Raw genomic sequence first — 19,029 nt, 5'->3', positions numbered from 1 at the left:
TAAAATGATTTATCAAAATGAGATAAAAAATATTTTGGGCAAGAAAAAAATTCAAGGGATGCATTATACTGATTGAATGCACATTTGTTTTACAGATTACTACTAAAATCATGACTATTTACATTAACAAAAGGTCATAACTAATTACATTGTATAAAACAAAATACTACAGAAGATTAATGCAAAAATGACTAATTCAACCCCCATGATGCAAATAATAATCACTTAAACGTATTATTCATCTTAATTTAGCTGATAAAAACAGTTGATGAAGTTTATAAATAAAGTCCAAGCAAAGGAACAAAAAATCAAATAAAACTAACTTAACCCACAGACAATTAAATTTCAAACAAAAAAACAACAACCCCACATACCGTTTGTTCACCTAGAAGCCCGCTGGTTCTTTCAACTGTAAACATCCTTTGTAGGGTCCTTGCGGGGTTATCTACAGTGATGATCAGCTGACCTTTAAACCCAAACTTTCCGTTTGGATAATCTGACTTTGCAATTGTCACCGTGGAAACTGCTGCCTTTCCTAAGACAGCTCCACCTGTAGATATACATGTGTGTAGTTTTGCAGGTGTGTGCAATTAGCATTAAAACACTTATTTGAAAAATATATCTTCAATTTAAATAGACATGATAATAGGCCTGTATTTAAGGTGCATGTGTCTGTGTGTATTGCTTGGGCAGGGTGTTTTGGGGGGTTAGGGAGGACTTTGGTGGTGTTTTCAAATATTTAAGGTTTCTGATCTGCCTGTAGTTAATTTTGAGGTATTATTATGAACTATATCATTCCAAACACTTTTCTCAGCCAAGGGCAGTATTGGCATTATATTCACGTTGTTATCATTTCACTGGACACAAATCTTTAAAAAGACAGTATTTTCTAAACAAATGTCAAGTCTAGGCCGAAAATGTTGTCCATGATAAGCCTGTACTCACTGCACAGGCTAATCAAGAACGATACTTTACGCATATGCATTAAGCCTGGTTTCCCAGATTGACTCAAATACTACTAATAAATAACCAAAAAAGACAAACCAACAATAGTGAAAAATGCATCCCATGCAAATAGTTCCTGACCTGTTGTACTGACTAACTCCACTCTGAATGTCTCTGTATTCTCCATGCTTGAATCGTCCAGGATGGTGATATCCAGAGTTGCATTGCGACTGCCGTCTGCAAAGGTTACCACCCCCTGCGTGCTCACGTAATCTTCCCCCACAGTTGCCGTGACATTGATCACCCTGTAGAGCACTGACACAGCTCCATAGTTACCACCAGTCCTTATCAACGGAATCTTAGCAACACCTTCTTCTTCTGTCACTGTAAACATTTGTAAGTGTATATACATCCTGATGCAAGAACTTAAATTTAATCTTGTGAACAAAACGACAAATACATTTAAAGTATAAGAAAGCAGTGGAAGCATTTTTCTTCTGTACATTTAATCTAAATACAAAGTAAAAACATAAAAAATTCATTCATAGAAATCAATCATAGAAATACATAAAATAAATGGAATAATATGCTTACAAATTAAAACTACCCTGTTATAAATATTGTAACACACACACACACAAATGAAATAAAAAAGCAATAAATAGGGTCAAGCAGGATTCTTTTGTATCATCTTCAATATAATGTTGCACTTTACCTGGTATTTAAATGTTTTGTTCAAGCAAGTGTTTTGAGTAAGTGCTGCAATTCATCAACAAACCTGTGAACTGCATTGCCAGGTCCGTAAACTGGATGGTCCCCTCAGCATTGTCATTCCTCTCTATGACCATCTCCTTCACTCCCTGGGAACCAATCACTGGTCTCTGGTCAAGTTGTAGGCCGGAAACCAAAGTGAAGTTGTAGGAGCTGGGATACAAAATGTGAACTACTTACTTTTGAGCCATGCTGTTGGAACTCGGGGCTTAATACACATGCCTTAAGTTGACTAGATTTCGGCTAAGGAGAGACTTCCTTTTACCGAAAAATACCATAAAAGCAGAAAGTCTTGTCTCTCATTAGCCTGTGTAGACTGCACAGGCTAATCTAGGACAACACTTTACTCACATGCTTTGAGCCAAATTTTCCCAGTGGGTGGCTCATTACATTTTTTTGTGTTCCTGCTTTATTTAAATAAAACAGAAAACAATGTACACATTGCACAATACTAATAAATGGTTATTTACAGTGGCTATCTTAGAAGAGTGACCATTACTACAAAATGCTCTGGACATACTGTAAAATCATTTGTCATGAAATTTTGTGGTTTTACAAAATATGACTTACTCGTGGAAAAATACATTTGTAGATATTTTAGCTTGGAAAAACAAGAGGAATTTACACTGGTCATTTTCCAATGTGTTTGTGTTACATTTGTTTAAGCAATCAACTCACAAAATCAACAAAAATTTATTTCCCATGAATAATAATTATTTTACATTATTCAATGAGGAAATGTGTAAGAGAACATTATCTACTCACCAAGTTTTGTAAGGTGATATTACCCACCACAAATGCACTAATGAGTTGTCCAAGAATTACATATGCTAGTTTTAACCCTTTGCATGCTGGGTAATTTGTCTTCTGCTAAAATGTTGTCTGCTGAATTTCTAAAATTAGCATTTTCTTCGATTTTTTCCAAAGAATACTATCAGAATAGCAAACAGTTTGGATCCTGATGAGACGCCACCTTCTGTGGCGTCTCATCTGGATCCAAACTGTTTGCAAAGGCCTTTAAAATCCGGTTCCAGCGCTTAAAGGGTTAAAGTTTTTTGATACAGCCAGGTTCCAGGTAACCCACCTTGGATCCACCAGTCTGGCGGAGGTCAGGTTAAGATAGAAGCTCTCTGGGCCCTCTGGTACATCGTCCTGCCTCAACTGGATGTCTATGAAGAGCTGGTTCTGTCCATGTTGGAAGGTCAATGTCCCCTCTTCAGGGAAATAGTCGAGCTCAGTCGCTGTGCCCGGGTATGTCTTGTACGTCACAAACACCTGGCCATTCAGACCCCCACGACGGATCACTGGCAAACTAACCTGCAATAAAGTAGTCAGAGACAAGTTAGATCAAACACTGCATGGAGAACTTACTGCGGAATAGTAGTTTAAGTTCAGCCACAGTTAAAGCAATATATATGAGCATTGCTTTGGGATAATAGGGCTTAATGCTTGTGCATAAAGTGTCACCAAGATTAGCCTGTGCAGTCTGCACATTATTATCAGGGACAACACTGTCCATTTTTATAGCATATTTCATTAAAAGGAAGTTTCTTCTAAACAAAAATCCAGTTTAACTGAAAAGTGTTGTCACTGACTATAGCCTCTGCGGACTGCACAGGCTAGTCTGGGACGACACGTGACGCACACGCATTTAACAATGTTTTCACAGAGTGATGCTCTTTTAAAAATTGTGTCTTGTTCTGAGAAAACAGGGCTTAATTCATGTGCGAAAAGTGTCATCCCAGATTAGCCTGTGCAGTCTGCACAGGCTCATCAGGGACGACACTTTCCGCTTTAATGGTATTTTAAGTTTCAAGGCAGTCCCTCCTTACCGAAAATCAAGTTTAGGTGGAAAGTGTCGTCCCTGATTAGCCTGTTCGGACTGCACAGGCTAATCTGGGACGACATTTTACGCACATGAATTAAGCCCTGTTATCTCAGAACAAGACAAAATTGTTTTCATGAACTTGAGAGATCATTCCACCATTTCACAACTATTTGTCAAAAAAACATATAACTATGTGTAACTTCAGCTGCGACAGCATTTAAATGTCCTTTATTATTAATGCCAGAAAAAATAAACAAAGTTTACCATATCAGATAAAAATAGCATTCAAACAATATACCAAACAAATAGTGTTTGTAAAAATATCACAACAATTGTAAAATACTTTAAACCAATATATCTTTTTTTGTTTCCGCACATAACATATAAACAGTGCTTTTGACACCTAAACTTACTGAGAATCTGTCCTCTGTGGTAATAAAGGTTTCTGGAAGGTCAAACACAAACTCCCCGTGGGGGTGGTCGCTCGCAACAAACACAATGTCGGACATAGTTGCAGAGGAAACTGATGACAGAACAGCGCCCCCTGTGGCAGAACTAAGCTGCAGCGTGTAGATTGAACGTAACTCCGGAATACTGTCATCCAATGCCTGGGACAATGTAACAAATCAGACTGTTTATATAGGCTTCGTTTTGTGAAAAACTGGATTCGCTAAGAAGAGACTTCTTTTAAACAAAATAAGCTCTTAAATCGGCAAGTGTTTTCACTGACACTTAAGGTACATGACTTTTAACAGAATAAGGCTTATAGGAATGATAAGGCTCCAGAAAAAATATCAGGAGAAAATCCTCGTCACTAACAGCTGGTGTTATTCTATGCTGAATTTAAGTTCATATTAACTTCTATGCTTGGTTATTTATACTATTTTTCATGTTTAATATCAAACACATGGGGGGAAAAGGTTTTGCAATTGTAAATTGGTTACTCAGTTAGGACAGAGAAACTTATGGTAAACTTGCAAATCAAATAAAAATCAATCAACTATTTTAAGATGATTATGGGGTCAAAAAATTATCTTCGTTTTTCTCCCATTGATGCACAAACAAACTTTAAAAAAAAAATCAAATGTTTTTGTAAAAGGGAAAACTCAGTGCGTGACATATATGGCAATAAAATCATTAGATACATAGAAGTGCTTGCCTGGTAAGCCCTATTTTCCTTCACCAAATGAGACACCTTCTGGGCTTAATGCATCAGCGTGAAGTGTCATCCTTGACAAGCCAGTGCAGTCAGCACAGGCTTGTAAGGAAAAAAACGTTTCACTTTTTTTTTTTTTAAGAAAGTCCCTTCTAAACAAAACTCCAGTTTATGCAGAAAGTGTCATCCCTATTTAGCCTGTGTTGATTGCACAGGCTAATCTGAGACGACCCTTTACGCACATGCATTAAGCCCAGTTTTCCCAGAATTAGGCTAAAATATATCCCTGAAGTGTACCTGCAGTGTAATTGCTGCCTTCTGTTGCAGGTCCACAATGGTCACTGTTCCCTCCACTTGCAGGAAGGCACTCTGGTCTCGTGGAGTTATCGCCCAGGAGACGGACACGTCCCCATAGATACCGGACCCCCTGGTCAACACTATCTGCACCTGACCCTTGTAGTTGGGACTGGACTCACCCGGCTCACCTGTGAGACAAGTATTGTATATTTTCAATTTTTTTTTAATGAACCTCATTGTGGGAAAATCGGGCTTAATGCATGTATTTAGTGTCCGCCTAGATTACCCTGTGCAGTCTGCACAGGCTCATCAGGGACAACACTTTCTGCTTTTATGATATATTTCATTCAAAGAAAAACGCTTACAAAAAAAATCAGCATAGGCGCAAAGTGTCTTACCTAATAAACCTGTGCTGACTTTACAAGCTAAAACTTTACGGACATGCATAAAGTCCCATTATCCCAGAGCAAAAAGTGATTTAACAGTACTGTTAAGACTTAAACTACACACATATTTCAGTGCTTTCCACAGGATTTTTGTTAGGCGCCCCGGGGCTGATAGGGGTGGTTCGGAAGGGGAGTCCCCTCCCGACGTTGACTTTTTTTTTAATTTTACGTGTCAATTAACGCTCTGTGGTGCGTTTTAACTCAAAGAAAAACAGCATCGAAAGACGTCATTTGGTGCGCTATGACTCTTCAAAAAATCCCCCTGTCATTTAAAAATATATATACTTTTTTATATTGTTTAATTGTTTTAAAACTTTCCCGTACTGACAGTAAAATCCTGACTCAAACGATTCTCCAATACATCTGTTTCAACCCGACTCAATTACTGCATACATACTACTATTCAAGTTTTTATTTATTATTCGATAATCCCGTTTATTCCGTTTTTATAAATCACTTTCTGGTAAATATTTACGATAAAAGCTCTCAATTATTTCTTTTGAACAAACCTTGCCATTTTTCAATAGTATCAAATAAATTTTAAGTGACTATTTATAGATTTGATGAAATATTGCCTCTGAACATGAGTCAATCCTCTGACGTGTTGTGTGCTTGTTAAAACAATACACGCTACATTGTACATGCTGCATAATTTTCGCGCTCTTTTTAATTGAGAAAAAGATTTGACAAAAAATAAATTTGCACTACTAATTTGAAGCAAGAATATTTTAACGTTGCGTCAACATTTACATTCGGAAGTGTGTTTCGGATTAAAAACGCGTTATTGTCGACATACGGGAAAGGGTATCGGATGACAAATTTAATTATTCCTATTTGAGATTTTAATAAATATTAACAGTTGTGTTATGAATTTAACGATAATTTGTTCAAACACTTATGTCGAATAAATGTTTTGACGGAATTATGCATGAAATTCACGAGGATTACGGCCTGTTGCCATCATCAGTCTTCTAAGTATCGATTATCAGATGAAAAATTTACCAGTGTGCGTAATTTATTCAACGAAAATTTGTTAACGCATTACGTGTCGAATAAATGCCAGCAAAACGTTATAAATGGACATGATGAAAAATACATGTACTGGAATTAAATTGTTATCGCATAATTGTAACCGGGAGTTATTTGCACAACTTACTCGCTATAAGTAATTATTTCTTTACCTCTTTCAGTTAATTTCTTGTATTAATTACAAGAGTCATAGGTAACACTTGTTTACAGTAAAAAGCTGTGATGATGATGCCCGAAACCGTCTTAAATGTACTTTTTTATTACGTAAATGGTACAAATTCTTGCTAATCAAGCTGCGATAAACTTTTACATCGTGCCCGACGTCAATAAAAAATAATGGTCGATAGTTAACCTCGCCCTCATAAGCGTTCGCGTAACCGATTGGACGATGAACATAACAGTTTGAAGACTGGAAAGTTACCTGATACATCCTTGTCAGCATTTAAATGACTGTGTAATTTGGCTAGAATAATCGATATGCGCGTCATGCTATTCTCTTATCAGTGAATTATCCATTACCCTATGTGGTGTTTATGGCGATTACTTGTGAAAGTAGGTACCGTGTGCTCTTCTAAAACAGGGAATATTGATACACTGATAGAGAAACCTTTGTTTTTTTTTAACAATCTCCACTTTCTTTCACTGAAAAACACACAGGTCGGAAAATTTTAAGCGCCTCGGGGACTCAGATTTCGAAATTCAAGCGACCCGGCAAGGGGCGCTTAAATAGCCTGGGGAAAACCCTGATATTGGACCCACCTATATAAACCAGCATGCTTGCCAGCACTATCATAATGGACTCACCTATATAGACCAGCCTGCTTTCCGGCACTATCTCAATAGTGCCACTCGCCCCAGGGTCAGGCAATACAATGATGCGGGCGTCACCCTGGGTGTGGCTGATGTCGGCGTTGTTGTCCACGGCAACCAGAGACACACGGAACCGCTCCTCGCCCTCCAGGATGGAGTCTGGCTTGGTCCTCAGGGACAGAGACTTTGTCTTCTCACCCTGCAGAAACATTGGTAAGTTTTAAGTACTAAATACTGTGAATATAATTTGTAATGTAAATGAAAAAAATAATCTTTTTAACTAACAATAGCTGAAAATTGAACTTTATACAAATCATTTTTATATTGAACCTTAAACAAAGACAACCATTTACAATAATAATTTTTAAGATAAGATCAATGCCTTTTTTGAACCATCATATAAAGCATATTTCATAGCATGTTATCACCTCTTTAAAAGCATACTTTATTCCTTTGTACACAAAAGAGGCCCTGTCTATACAAGGAGTCCGCAAAATTTTAGATGGATGTCCCCTTATGAGCATGTACTGCTTAAAAGCAGAATACTTGTTGAAACATTTGAGGTTCTTTCTGGAAAAACTGGATGTTAATTGTCGTCTGTGCATAAATTGTCATCTCAGATTAGCCTGTGGCGTCTGGGAAATCTGGATGTAAATTGTCGTCTGTGCATAAATTGTCATCTCAGATTAGCCTGTGGCGTCTGGGAAAACTGGATGTAAATTGTCGTCTGTGCATAAATTGTCATCTCAGATTAGCCTGTGGCGTCTGCAAAGGCTTATCAGAGACAACACTTTCCGTTTAGACAGGATTTTTTGCTAAGAAGAGATTTCATCTGAAAAAAAATTGATAAAAGCAGAAAGTGTCATCCCAAATTAGCCTGACTGTGGATTGCACCTGATGACACTTTGCCCACATGCACTAGGCACCACTTTCCCAGGGCGGGGCTTAGAGTTAAATACATGTACTGCTCTGAGGCAGAATACGAGCTGAAATTTTAAATGAGCTTGGATGGATCTGGCAATTCCAGACTGGCAATACAAACCTGGGCAAACATCATGGTGCCTAAAAGAGGCTCGTAAAAATCGTACACTGCCTCTGCGTTGAGCCTCCACTGGACGTTGACCACGCCCTCTGACCCCTGGACACGCTCCACTATCAACCTGGCCTCCCCATTGGGGTCAGTCTCTGTGCGCGACTCTTTCACCACCACCTGGTTAGATTACAAAAACTGGTACGAATTCCAAATGTTAACTGACTGTTCAAAGTTAAATGCTCTCTCCCTGATGATTGTGAAGCATTTTTTATGAAAGCAGGTACTCAGTCTGGGAAACATGAGCTAAATGCATGTGTGTAAAGTGTCGTCCCAGATTAGCCTGTGCAGTCCACACCGACTAATCAGGGAGAACACTTTAACACTTTCTGCCTACACTGACTTATGGTTAAAAAGAGACCCCTTTTTAACAATAAAATCCATAAAGGCTGAAAGTGTGTATCCTGATTATATAACCTGTGCATATAGCACATTCTAATCTGGGAACACATGCATTAAGTGTCTATCCTGATTATATAACCTGTGCATATAGCACATTCTAATCTGGGAACACATGCATTAAGTGTCTATCCTGATTATATAACCTGTGCATATAGCACATTCTAATCTGGGAACACATGCATTAAGTGTCTATCCTGATTATATAACCTGTGCATATAGCACATTCTAATCTGGGAACACATGCATTAAGTGTCTATCCTGATTATATAACCTGTGCATATAGCACATTCTAATCTGGGAACACATGCATTAAGTGTCTATCCTGATTATATAACCTGTGCATATAGCACATTCTAATCTGGAAACACAGGCATTAAGTGTCTATCCTGATTATATAACCTGTGCATATAGCACATTCTAATTGGGAACACGTGCATTAAGTGTCTATCCTGATTATATAACCTGTGCATAAAGCACATTCTAATCTGGGAACACATGCATTAAGTGTCTATCCTGATTATATAACCTGTGCATATAGCACATTCTAATCTGGGAACACATGCATTAAGTGTCTATCCTGATTATATAACCTGTGGATATAGCACATTCTAATCTGGGAACACATGCATTAAGTGTCTATCCTGATTATATAACCTGTGCATATAGCACATTCTAATCTGGGAACACATGCATTAAGTGTCTATCCTGATTATATAACCTGTGCATATAGCACATTCTAACCTGGGAACACATGCATTAAGTGTCTATCCTGATTATATAACCTCTGCATATAGCACATTCTAATCTGGGAACACATGCATTAAGTGTCTATCCTGATTATATAACCTGTGCATATAGCACATTCCAATCTGGGAACACATGCATTAAGTGTCTATCCTGATTATATAACCTGTGCATATAGCACATTCTACTCTGGGAACACATGCATTAAGTGTCTATCCTGATTATATAACCTGTGCATATAGCACATTCTAATCTGGGAACACATGCATTAAGTGTCTATTCTGATTATATAACCTGTGCATATAGCACATTCTAATCTGGGAACACATGCATTAAGTGTCTATCCTGATTATATAACCTGTGCATATAGCACATTCTAATCTGGGAACACATGCATTAAGTGTCTATCCTGATTATATAACCTGTGCATATAGCACATTCTAATCTGGGAACACATGCATTAAGTGTCTATCCTGATTATATAACCTGTGCATATAGCACATTCTAATCTGGGAACACATGCATTAAGTGTCTATCCTGATTATATAACCTGTGCATATAGCACATTCTAATCTGGGAACACATGCATTAAGTGTCTATCCTGATTATATAACCTATGCATATAGCACATTCTAATCTGGGAACACATGCATTATGTTCAGTTTTCCCACTGCAGAGATCAATTAATAAGTAATAAATTAATTTTTTACTTAAACTGTCAATTTTCCTCAGATTGTTGTCCTCATTCTTGAAGATCATATAAAATAATTGTTTGTAGTTAAATACATTTATATTAAACCTTTACCACTCAGAGACAAAGTGAAAATGGCTATGTGCAAACAGCATAAAACCTGAACAGCCTGCGAATAACTCCCAGTCTGTTCAGGTTTTATGCATTTTGCTGCTCATCAGTATCTAAGGGTTGGAAATGAAGCCTTTAAAACTTGAATCTAGTAAGAAAGGTCTTTAATTTAATTTAACTTTCTAAGGGACTACAAATGCGTCAAAATAGGTTTCTTAGTGGTAAAGGGATAATATCATATAAAATAAATTTTGGTGGTTAAATACATTTATATTAAATGTCTTATGTTACTTTACCTCCGAGGTAACAAATCTGAACAGTCCATTTGGAGAGTCATTCTTCAGAATGGCCACTCTAACCGATTTGGATGGTCCAAGCAATGCCCCGCCTGTCACACTTATCAGCGATATGTCAAAAGTCTGCAAAAATACATAATTCAGCGCAACATTTCACAAGAGTAATTATAACAGTGTTTATTTAAGGAAAACAGTTTATGCTTATTTTAACTCTGATAACAGAATGAAAATAAGAATTTTGTAAAAAATGGCTTAATTCCTTTTATATCTTATCAAACTTACCATAGTCTGAACCCTTTTTGGAATTAAAATGCTTACAAATAATAAGATTGTAAAAAACTAATTTGTCATTAAAATACTATGAGAGTTAACATCTTTCATAGCAACAAACATGTGGCTTAAAAACTTATCATCATATTCTATTCATATACTAACAAAATAATGGGACCACACTCAAAACATGAACTATACCTCCATATTCTCAGGAATGTTATCATCAATGATGGTCACATATATATTGGCACTCTGCTGCAGGTTAGCAAGGGAGAGCGTTCCACTGGAGGGACTGAAGTCCAACACAGTTGCCTCCCTTGGCTCAGCCTGCCAGGTCACCGTCACCGGCCCATACAGGCCCACAGACCGGCTCACAGTCAGAGGTACGGTGGTGTTCATACCAAACTCCTCATAGATGTCAATCCTTCCTTCAATGTTCTGTAAAGAAAGTGAATGCCACCATCAGTTCTTTATTGACTGTTCGAACCCACAGTTACTAAAATATGAGCCTGGCTCTGGGAAAATGGGGTTTAATGCATGTGTGTAAACTGTCATCCCAGATGAGCCTGTGCATACCACACAGGCTTATAAGGAACAACACATTCTGCCTAGACTTAATTTTAGTTTAGAAGAGACTTTCTTTACGCGAAAAATTCCATAAAAGGCAAAAATGTTGTCTTTGATTAGCCTGTGCAGTCTTTCTAGGATAATATGGAACAACACTTAACCCTTTGCATGCTGGGAAATTTGCCGTCTGCTAAAATGTCGTCTGCTGAATTTCTAAAATAAGCATTTTCTTCATTTTTTTCAAAGAATACTATCAGAATAGCAAACAGTTTGGATCCAGATGAGACGCCACGTTCTGTGGCGTCTCATCTGGATCCAAACTGTTTGCAAAGGCCTTCACAATTCGGTTCCCGCACTGAAAGGGTTAATGTCAATGCATTAAGCCCTGTTTTCCTATAGCACAGCTCAGGGGCTTCAGTCACAATTTGCTAGCAAAACTTAGTTTTATAATTAATCACTCATTATGATTATTTCATGTACATATCAGAAATGACATTGAACCAATCAAATCATGTCGTATTCAAACAGTAACACGTCAGTGATAAAATGTTTGGTGTAATTTCATTTGTCAATACACCACTCATAAATATTATAAAAGTACAATTTTTAAAAGCCACTTTTCTTACAGTATATAATATAGTGGTTAAGGAATATAAACATTTGTTACAGACTAAGTTCCTTTAAATGAAGTTTACAATATCACTAAATTGCACATTCACAACTGAACATTCCCAAACACCTAATATCATCTTCGCAAGATCTATTTTGTTCACCATTTATCATCTTTTTCTACATAACTTTAAACAATCATCCTTTTCTACATAACTTTAAACATTCATCTTTTTCTACATAGCTTAACAAATTAAATAATTAGAATATGCACAATCATTACACAACAATTTGCATATTTCATACAATAATAATTGGCAATCAAAATCAAATCAAATGTGGTGTGTATATTTCCCGTCGTTAGCATCTCTTTGCAATATTTTTAATTGGAATGTATGGTCCCCTTTATACTTGAATGGTCTCCTGTCATGCACGAACTAAAAAAAGTTGCAAACATACAACTAATAAAAAACAAAACAACCCCATACTTACAGTGGTAACGTTAAACTGAACAATGCCTCGAGCGTTATCATTCTCAGAGATGGTAACCATTACGGTGTTACCAGGGTAACGGATGCTGGGTGCTGCTCCCGGGGAAGGGAAGTTACCTACCAACACAACACTGGTCAGGTTCACCAGAAACAGCTCAGCAGCCTCTGGTATGGTGTCCTAGAAAATTAGATGTGTTTTTTTGGTTAATTCAAGAGATATTAGCCATGTTCAAGAAAAAAATGGGCTAAATGCATGTGCGGGAAGTGTTTCCCAAGATTAGACTGTGCAGTCCCTTCCAACTTATCTTAGATGACGCTTTCTGCCTACACTGGTTTTTAGTATGCAAGAGACCCCCTTTAAACAAAATAAATCTAAAAGCAGACTGCACAGGCTAATCTGTGGAGATACTTTACGCACATGCATTAGAATGAGGCTAATATATAAGATTATCAATACCCACTTTTACCAAATTGCTCCACAAGCATCGTGTTATTTGTGATTGGTAAAAGTTTAAATAAATAGATATGCTTAAATGCTATTCAAAGGTTTGATAAAACAAAATCCTTCTTTGATCACTATAATGACGTCTAAAGTCAACAGACTCTTAGCCAGCAGGCGGTTTACAATTTTGAGCAACTCAACCCAGATTATAATTACACATCACAACTATCTAGTCAATGCATTTAAAGAAGAATAATACAGAAAATTTAAGAAGTTATCTAATATTTCAATAATTTACAACTGAAAATAAAAAGTATTTTAATAATATTCAAATACATACAGTAAACAAACCTTTCTTAACCCTTTCAGTGCGGTAACCGTATTTTGAAGGCCTTTGCAAACAATTTGGATCCAGATAAGACGCCACAGAATATGGCGTCTCATCAGGATCCAAACTGTTTGCTATTCTGATAATATTCTTTGAAAAGAAATCGAAGAAAATACTAGTTTTAGAAATTCAGCAAACGACAATTTAGCAGACCACAAATTTCCCAGCATGCACTTTCTTAAACAAATTCAACATAGAATGACAATCTGCAAACCTGTTTGATAACAATCTCCACTGGTACCCTTGTCACATTCTCTTGTAACAACGCCATGCCTTGCCGTGATATAAAGTCCTGACCTGACACGGCCTGCTGGGAGATGGGGATTGTATCATCAACTGACGTTCTAAAGAATACGAATCAGCTGAACTATAGGAAAACTGGATTAAATGCATGTGCACTAAGTGTTGTTCAAAATTAATCTGTGCTGTTTGCACAGGCTAATTAAAGACAACACTTTCCGCCTATACTGGATATTTGTTTAGAAGAGAATTTCTTTACACAAAAAATATAAGCGGAAAGTGTTGTACCTCATTAGCCAGTGGAGATTGCCAAAGCTGACACTGCACGCACCGTTATCACAAATTACAGCTTATTTACATGTTTTTATACTGAAAATGTATTTTTATCACATCATCTAGCCTTCACTAGATAACAAACATGGACCTAGTTGTTCACAATTAAGTTAAAATTTTGATTAAAATTTCTCTTTCTTGTCTAGCATAAACTACATAATGAAAGGCAACAATCGGATCTAAACGTTGTTGTTTTTTAATACCAGTGCTTTAAAGGTATTTTTAACCTCTGGGATTGATTTTTTTTTATAAGTTTTTTTATGAGCCTTGTTCTGGGAAAATAGGGCTTAAAGCATGTTTGTCAAGTGTTGTTCCAGGTTATCCTGAGCAGTCTGCCCAGGCTAATCAAGGACAGCACTTTCCGCTTACACTGGATTCTCCTTTGGAAGAGGCTTGCTTTTTTATTTAAATTTGTAAAAGAAGTATTAATCATTTACACACATGCAATAAGTCAAGTTTTTTCCCTAACATGGCTCAAATTGTCGCAATCAATCAATAACTGTACGAAACAGACCACTATGGTAAACGTACATGTAGGTGACCTGTAAGATGCCAGACATGCCCTGTTCCCGCACAACATACAAAACAATGGTGGTGTCAGATCCCTCAGGTTCTACCACAGTCTGGGACGTTGTCTCCCACCGTACCACCCCATATGGCGAGTCATTGGCCAGCACAACCACCTTGGCCGTGTTGTTGACGCCTGGAGACAGGAAATAAAGTAGCAATTATGGCTTGTTCATAGCTCAGTATCAAGAAGTGAATTGTTCAAGCATTGAGTGATGTTGCATTTGTGTATTTGTCTCACAAAATTTAAGAATACAATTTATGAACAAGATAAAGATCTACAAAGTTAAAGAAGGGTCTTTTTTGTTGATAATGTTATCAAGCCTTTTAAAGGCTAAAATCTGAATGTTGCAAACAGTGCAAACAGTGTACATCAAACGAATCTTGGCCTACCACTTTAAAACCATAATTAAAAATGCTTAAATGGCAATACATGTATCATTTCTATCCTAATGAAAATATGCTTTCAATAATAAGACAAGCCCCTGAAGTGTCCAACCCCAATAAAAACAAATCTTTAGCCCTTCTGCCCCTTACCTATGATTACCCCTCTTTCCTTACATATGACTGCCCCTCTGTCCCCTACCTAGGACTGCCCCTCTGCTCCTTATCTATGACTGCCCCTTGGTCCCTTATCTATGACTGCCCCTCTGCCCCTTACCTATGACTGCTCCTTGGTCCATTACCTATGACTGTCCCTCTGCCCTTTCATATGACTGCCCCTTGGTCCCTTACCTATTACTGCTCCTCTGCCCCTTACCTATGACAGCAACTCTGTTACCAATGACTGAAACTCTGCTTCTTACCTATGATTGCCCCTCTGTACCTATGATTGCCCCTCTGTCCCTTACCTATGATTGCCTCTCTGTCCCTTAACTATGCCTGCCCATTATCCCTTACCTAAGACTGCACCTCTGTCCCCTAAATATGGCTGCCCTTTCTGCTCCTTACCTATGACTGCCCCTCTGTCCCTTACCTATGATTGCCCCTCCTCTGTCTCTTACCTATGACTGCCCCTCTGTCCCTAACCTTTGACGGCCCCAATAACCCTTGCCTATGACTGCCCCTCTGTCCCTAACCTATGAATGCCCCTCTGTCCCTTACCTATGATTGCCCCTCCTCTGTCTCTTACCTATGACTGCCCCTCTGTCCCTTACCTATGACTGCCACTATGTCCCTTACCTATGACTGCCCCTCTGTCCCTTACCTATGATTGCCCCTCCTCTGTCTCTTACCTATGACTGCCCCTCTGTCTCTTACCTATGATTGCCCCTCCTTTGTCTCTTACCTATGACTGCCCCTCTGTCCCTTACATATGACTGCCACTCTGCCCTTTACCTATGACTGCCTCTCTGTCCCTTACCTATGACTGCCACACTGTCCCTTACCTATGACTGCCCCTCTGTCCCTTACCTATGACAGCACCTTTACTCCTTACTTACTATTGCACCTCTGTCTCTCACCTGCAACTACCCCTCTGTATTTTCCCTATGACTGCCCCTCAACTCCTTACCCATGACTGCCCCTCTAACCCATACCTATGGCTGCCCCTCTGCCCTGTAGACTGGTTCCAGACTGTATGACCTCTGTCAGCCGCAGGTAGGTCACTTCCTGTAGCTCTGCAATGTCATCATCTCGCACTGTCAGGCTTACAGTGGCCACAGCCTGCCCTGTGGCAAATTCAACCTGAAACATTGACACTCATCCAGACAACTTTTAACACATGCTAGTCGCGTTCTAAGAAAATTGGGCTTAATGCCTGTGGGTAAAGTGTCGTCCCAGATTAGCCTGTGCAGTCCACACAGGCTAATCAGGGACGACACTTTCCGCCTAAACTTAATTTCCTTAAGGAGGGACTTCCATGAAACTAAAAATGCCATAAAAGTGGAAAGTGTCGTCCCTGATTAGCCTGTGCTGACTGCACAGGCTAATCTGGGACGACACTTTACCCACAGGCATTAAGCCCAATTTTCTCAGAACAAGACACATTTCATCTCCATAAATGTGCTACTTGGAAAAAACACAGCTGAAAAGGTGTGAATAACTTTTTGGTTACCAAAATTTTAGTTTGAATTTAAGATGCACTCAAATTAGGGAATTAAAATGAACATTGTAAAATTTAGTTAAATAAAGAAGAAAAAAGAATCAGGACCAGGAAAAATGTTTTGAATAGCATTTAATTAAAATAAACTCAAATAAACAGTGTTCCACTATAGCTTAAATACCCTGATATCAGAAATTTACAGAAAATAATTTCAAGACTTTAATTTTACAATTATTACACAATCTACCTCATGGCATCAACAATGTAATTTATGTAAACACTATAATAATCAAAATTTATAAAACTAACGCTACATTCGATAGATGCTAATAATTCAAACTTACAATTCCTTCAAGAGGGGTGATATCATTGGTGCCATCGTGGTCGCCCGTAACAATCCACCTCACGGTCACATGGCCAAAGTATCCATAGCGACGTATGACATTCACCTGCACAGTGTTGTCTCTACCAGCAAGCTCCTGGGTTTGTATCTCCAGAGAGTCCTGAATATTTGACGGTATAAACTATAGAAATCTTATGCTATTTGAATGCAACAAACAAAATAACCTATTAGCTTTGCTCTGTGAAAAGAGGGTTTAAGGGATGCGCATACAACGCCATCCCAGGCAAGCCTTTGCAGTACAGAAAGGCAAATCAGGGACAACACTTTCCGCCTTTACTGGATTTCATTTTAGAAGAAACCTCCTTTAAAATACAAAAATCCATACAAATGGAATGTGTGATCCTTAATGAGCTTGTGCAGCACAGGCTTATCTGAAACAAAACTGTATGCACATGCATTATGCCTAGTTTTCCCAGAGCACACTTCATATAGATTCATAAATCAAAAGCAAACAGTGAATTGTAAAGAATTCTGGAGGGAAACTCTTTATTTTCTTTCTTTTGAAAGTGAATTCTTATATTCTACATGTGATTCACTTATTGTTCTATCAAAAGAAACAACTTTTTGTGTATGTAATATACTAGAAATGCAGCAACATTCTATTTAACACATCAAAACACCTTGCTCATTATTTCCATGCCTACTATACATACAGCTGCTATTTCAATGACTCCATGTGCGTTATCATTAGAGAGAATGTTGACAGCAATCTTGTTGTTGACACTGATCTCCGCCCCACCCCCCGGGGACCTCAAGGTCACATAGAAGGTCTCGGTGTCCTCAGGGGTCGTGTCTTGAAAGACGTACACAGAGGCATGTAGAAGGTCTTGACCTGCATCCATTGTCATGGTAACCACCCTTCAACAAGTATTATTATCATTTATGAGTATTATATCGTCGTCGTTGTCGTCGTCGTCATCATCGTCATCATCATCATCATCATCATCAGCATCATCAGCATCATCATCATTATTACAAATGTGTTATACATAATGATAGGTACCGTGAGATTATCATAACAAATTAAAAACAAACAATAAAAACAAATGTTAAAGTACTACATTAAATATTACTTGATTATATTAATTAAATTTACATTAAATTATTATGTTTATTTCATTTAATATCAGAAAAAGGTTTTAATCACATTAAATAGGAAAAACACCAACTGAACGAAATCAATAATTGAGTGTGAATCAACATATTTATGTGCAATAATAAGTAGACACAACTGTGTAAAACTCAACCATCTGAATGTACACATTTTGAATGTAAACTTTTCATGAAAATCTGCAACAACAAATTACATGAACAATTCACAATTTATTACCTTGGTGCAAAGTCACTGTCCTTGACTTTAATAAGCTGGTACAAGACTGGATTGGTAGTGATGTTTTTGTCTGCCACAGCTATCAGGTTCATATTTCCAGCTCCCTGCCCCACTGTGATGGGGACCATGCTGAGTGCAGGGCGACCAGACCAGACTGCCTGGAACCGGCTGTTCTGGACATCCCAGCCAAAAAAGGCAGAGGAACCGATGGAGTTGGAGAACATGGCATATACTGAAAGAAACATGGACAGAACACTGTGTAGATTAAAAGTAACATGAAGAACACGGCGTATACTGAAAGTAACATGGAGAGAACATGGAGTATACTGAGAGTAACATGGAGAGAACAGTGTATACTGAAAGTAACATGGAGAGAACAACGCATACTGAAAGTAACATGGAGAGAACAGCGTATACTGAAAGTAACATGGAGAGAACAGCATATACTGAAAGTAACATGGAGAGAACAGCATATACTGAAAGTAACATGGAGAGAACGGTGTATACTGAAAGTAAAATGGAGAGAACAGCGTATACTGAAAGTAACATGGAGAGAACAATGCATAATGAAAGTAACATGGAGAGAACAGCATATACTGAAAGTAACATGGAGAGAACAGCATATACTCAAAGTAACATGGAGAGAACAGCGTATACTGAGAGTAACATAGAGAGAACAGCATATACTAAAAGTAACATGGAGAGAACAGCACATACTGAAAGTAA

At 37.9% G+C, this 19,029-nt stretch overlaps 1 protein-coding gene across 1 annotated transcript in view; it reads right to left on the bottom strand.

The window, feature by feature from the left end:
* Positions 1-19,029, bottom strand: part of LOC127854560 (adhesion G-protein coupled receptor V1-like) — a 148,356-nt gene that overhangs the window by 44,081 nt on the left and 85,246 nt on the right. The window contains exons 58-74 of the mRNA XM_052389623.1: positions 18,304-18,535; positions 17,627-17,831; positions 16,915-17,073; positions 16,065-16,212; positions 14,491-14,662; positions 13,601-13,730; positions 12,558-12,734; positions 11,088-11,327; positions 10,617-10,739; positions 8,325-8,492; positions 7,277-7,481; positions 4,998-5,185; positions 3,958-4,152; positions 2,801-3,033; positions 1,724-1,869; positions 1,087-1,329; positions 375-550 (exon numbers count right to left, since the gene is read on the bottom strand). Coding sequence (XP_052245583.1) covers positions 375-550; positions 1,087-1,329; positions 1,724-1,869; positions 2,801-3,033; positions 3,958-4,152; positions 4,998-5,185; positions 7,277-7,481; positions 8,325-8,492; positions 10,617-10,739; positions 11,088-11,327; positions 12,558-12,734; positions 13,601-13,730; positions 14,491-14,662; positions 16,065-16,212; positions 16,915-17,073; positions 17,627-17,831; positions 18,304-18,535 — 3,140 coding nt within the window. The remainder of the gene's footprint in view (positions 1-374; positions 551-1,086; positions 1,330-1,723; positions 1,870-2,800; positions 3,034-3,957; positions 4,153-4,997; positions 5,186-7,276; positions 7,482-8,324; positions 8,493-10,616; positions 10,740-11,087; positions 11,328-12,557; positions 12,735-13,600; positions 13,731-14,490; positions 14,663-16,064; positions 16,213-16,914; positions 17,074-17,626; positions 17,832-18,303; positions 18,536-19,029) is intronic.

This window comes from Dreissena polymorpha, chromosome 13 (assembly GCF_020536995.1).
Source record: "Dreissena polymorpha isolate Duluth1 chromosome 13, UMN_Dpol_1.0, whole genome shotgun sequence".
Taxonomy (NCBI): Eukaryota; Metazoa; Mollusca; class Bivalvia; order Myida; family Dreissenidae; genus Dreissena; species Dreissena polymorpha.
The sequence above is the reverse complement of the archived record's forward strand: the minus strand, read 5'-3'. Positions and strand labels throughout refer to the sequence as shown.